This window comes from Austrofundulus limnaeus, unplaced genomic scaffold (assembly GCF_001266775.1).
Source record: "Austrofundulus limnaeus strain Quisiro unplaced genomic scaffold, Austrofundulus_limnaeus-1.0 Scaffold83, whole genome shotgun sequence".
Taxonomy (NCBI): domain Eukaryota; kingdom Metazoa; phylum Chordata; class Actinopteri; order Cyprinodontiformes; family Rivulidae; genus Austrofundulus; species Austrofundulus limnaeus.
In genome coordinates this window covers 1,272,224-1,274,155 of record NW_013952485.1, presented here as the reverse complement: position 1 = coordinate 1,274,155, position 1,932 = coordinate 1,272,224, and the positions used below count along the sequence as shown (strand labels likewise).

Genomic DNA, 1,932 nt, shown 5'->3' with positions numbered 1-1,932 from the left:
CACACACACACACACACACACACACACACACACACACACACACACACAGAGCAGCTACTCTCCATCTCTAACCTCTCCTGGATTCTCGTTAACGATCCTGATTATAGCAGAAACAGCGTTTTCTTTCTGAAGCAGGTCCAGACCAGGAGCGTTGGGGTCAGGAACGTCTCCCAGACCGTCCTGACCGTGGAAGTGACCCGAATCTATGACGTTACCAAGGATGGGCTTATCAGCACCTTTAAACACTGGAATCTGTTCAGTGAGGAGAACACCACAAAATGGAACGTGGAAATAGTAGATACACAGTACTGTCTTTATGCAATGCTCGTGGCMAATTTAACACCCACCTCGAGTTTATTACAGGCCTGCAGAACTCTCAGAGTGTTCTTGCACACGTTCTCCACTGTAGTGTTTCCGTGCACGCAGGTGATACCGAGGAGCTGAACACCRGGAGCGGCCAGCGCCAACATGATGGCCTGAGCATCGTCCACGCCGCAGTCCACGTCTACTAGCAGCTTCTTACTCATCCTGCACCCTGYAGAGCAGCAACACTATAAATTTTATCTGACTGGTACACCCAAGCCACAATTACGGCTGGAATGTTCTCAGCAGAAAGAAAAAAAAAAGTGGGAATCATGAAGGACTCTCAAACTTGCTTATTCTGGAGCAATTTGCTACCATGAGTGGGAGGGTAAACAAGGAATAGCTCTTACTTTTCTCCTGCTTGGTCTGAAAATCTTTCTGTTGCTCAGCGTGCCTCTGTCCCGTCTGCTTATCCGGTGTCAGTCTCCTCTTTTTACTCCGCGTTGTCATCTGCTGTGAAATACTTTTAACCTGAATGAGTAAAAAGCTAGTTAAAAGTGATGGTTGCATGAGTCTCACACACCGAGCCTTGATGAAAATCTACCTGTTGCAGAGTCTTCAAACTGTKTCTCGTTGCTCTGACACATCGAAGCTGACAAGAGCCATATGAAAAAACTCAGTGAAGAAAACAAGTTGTCTAAATGAAAAGAAAAAAATAACGAGAAAAWTTTTTTTTCAATGAAATTCATTCTGCTCAATATGTTGAACTTTTACTGTGATGCATCTTCAGATTTCATTGTAGATTTCACCTCAAGCWATTTCCCTGCCTCATTTAAGAACATGACTTTGTGCTTCACTGCATCTTTAGTTTATTGTTGTTAGCAGGTAAAAGAACAACACAGGGTGTAAAAGAATTGCCTAATAAACATTAAATTAAGTCAAAATGAAAGTAAAATATTCTGCTGATAAATGGCTCATTACTATCTCCGTCTCAAAGAAACAGGAATCAACGCACCGCGTATTGAATAAAGAGTATTAAAGGCCTTAATATATGTAAGAAGTATTAACAAAATAGCAAAAACTGAAAAAATAAAACGTAACACTGTACGTGACAGCCGGGCAAACATTAACTTCCGGGTGGTCCCGCAACTATTACCTCCGGCGGAAACTTCGCACAGCTCCAGCTTTTCATAAAAGAAAGTCAAGAAAGATAAATATTTTTAATTTCAATGAAAGAAACGCGTCTTTAACTTTTTGAAAATAAAACAAAAATAGCCATTAGGTTCATCATAATTGTTTTTATGCTCTCCTCRTGTAGCTGCCAGCGGTAATAAATGACGATGTAGACATAACTAGTTAGTTTAGTCTTTTTTTTTTAGTCCGCGTAAACATTAGTCAGTTCCTTTGTTTATACGTCTCTGAATGTGGAAAAACCGACTCACCGCCACAGAAAATAGAAAAATACTCGACATATCACACAACCTGCAGATCTATTCTCTTCTTCTTTTTTTCCGCCGCAAAGCCCGCAAATATTTTTCTTCTTCTTCCTGTTTACTTTTTTGGCGGTTGGCTAGTGTCTACCGCCACCTACTGATATGGAGTGTGGATCAAACATATTTTATGTTCTTT

The 1,932-nt window shown here is 41.0% G+C and overlaps 1 protein-coding gene across 1 annotated transcript in view; it reads right to left on the bottom strand.

The window, feature by feature from the left end:
* si:dkey-4e7.3 (inosine-uridine preferring nucleoside hydrolase) overlaps nucleotides 1–1,844 on the bottom strand; it is a gene marked incomplete in the record, with an annotated part of 12,391 nt that extends 10,547 nt beyond the window's left edge. Inside the window, 3 exon segments of the mRNA XM_014011670.1 lie at nucleotides 714–834; nucleotides 908–955; nucleotides 1,746–1,844. Of these exon segments, the coding sequence (XP_013867124.1) occupies nucleotides 714–834; nucleotides 908–955; nucleotides 1,746–1,775 (199 nt within the window).
* Nucleotides 1,845–1,932: the final 88 nt, after the last annotated feature.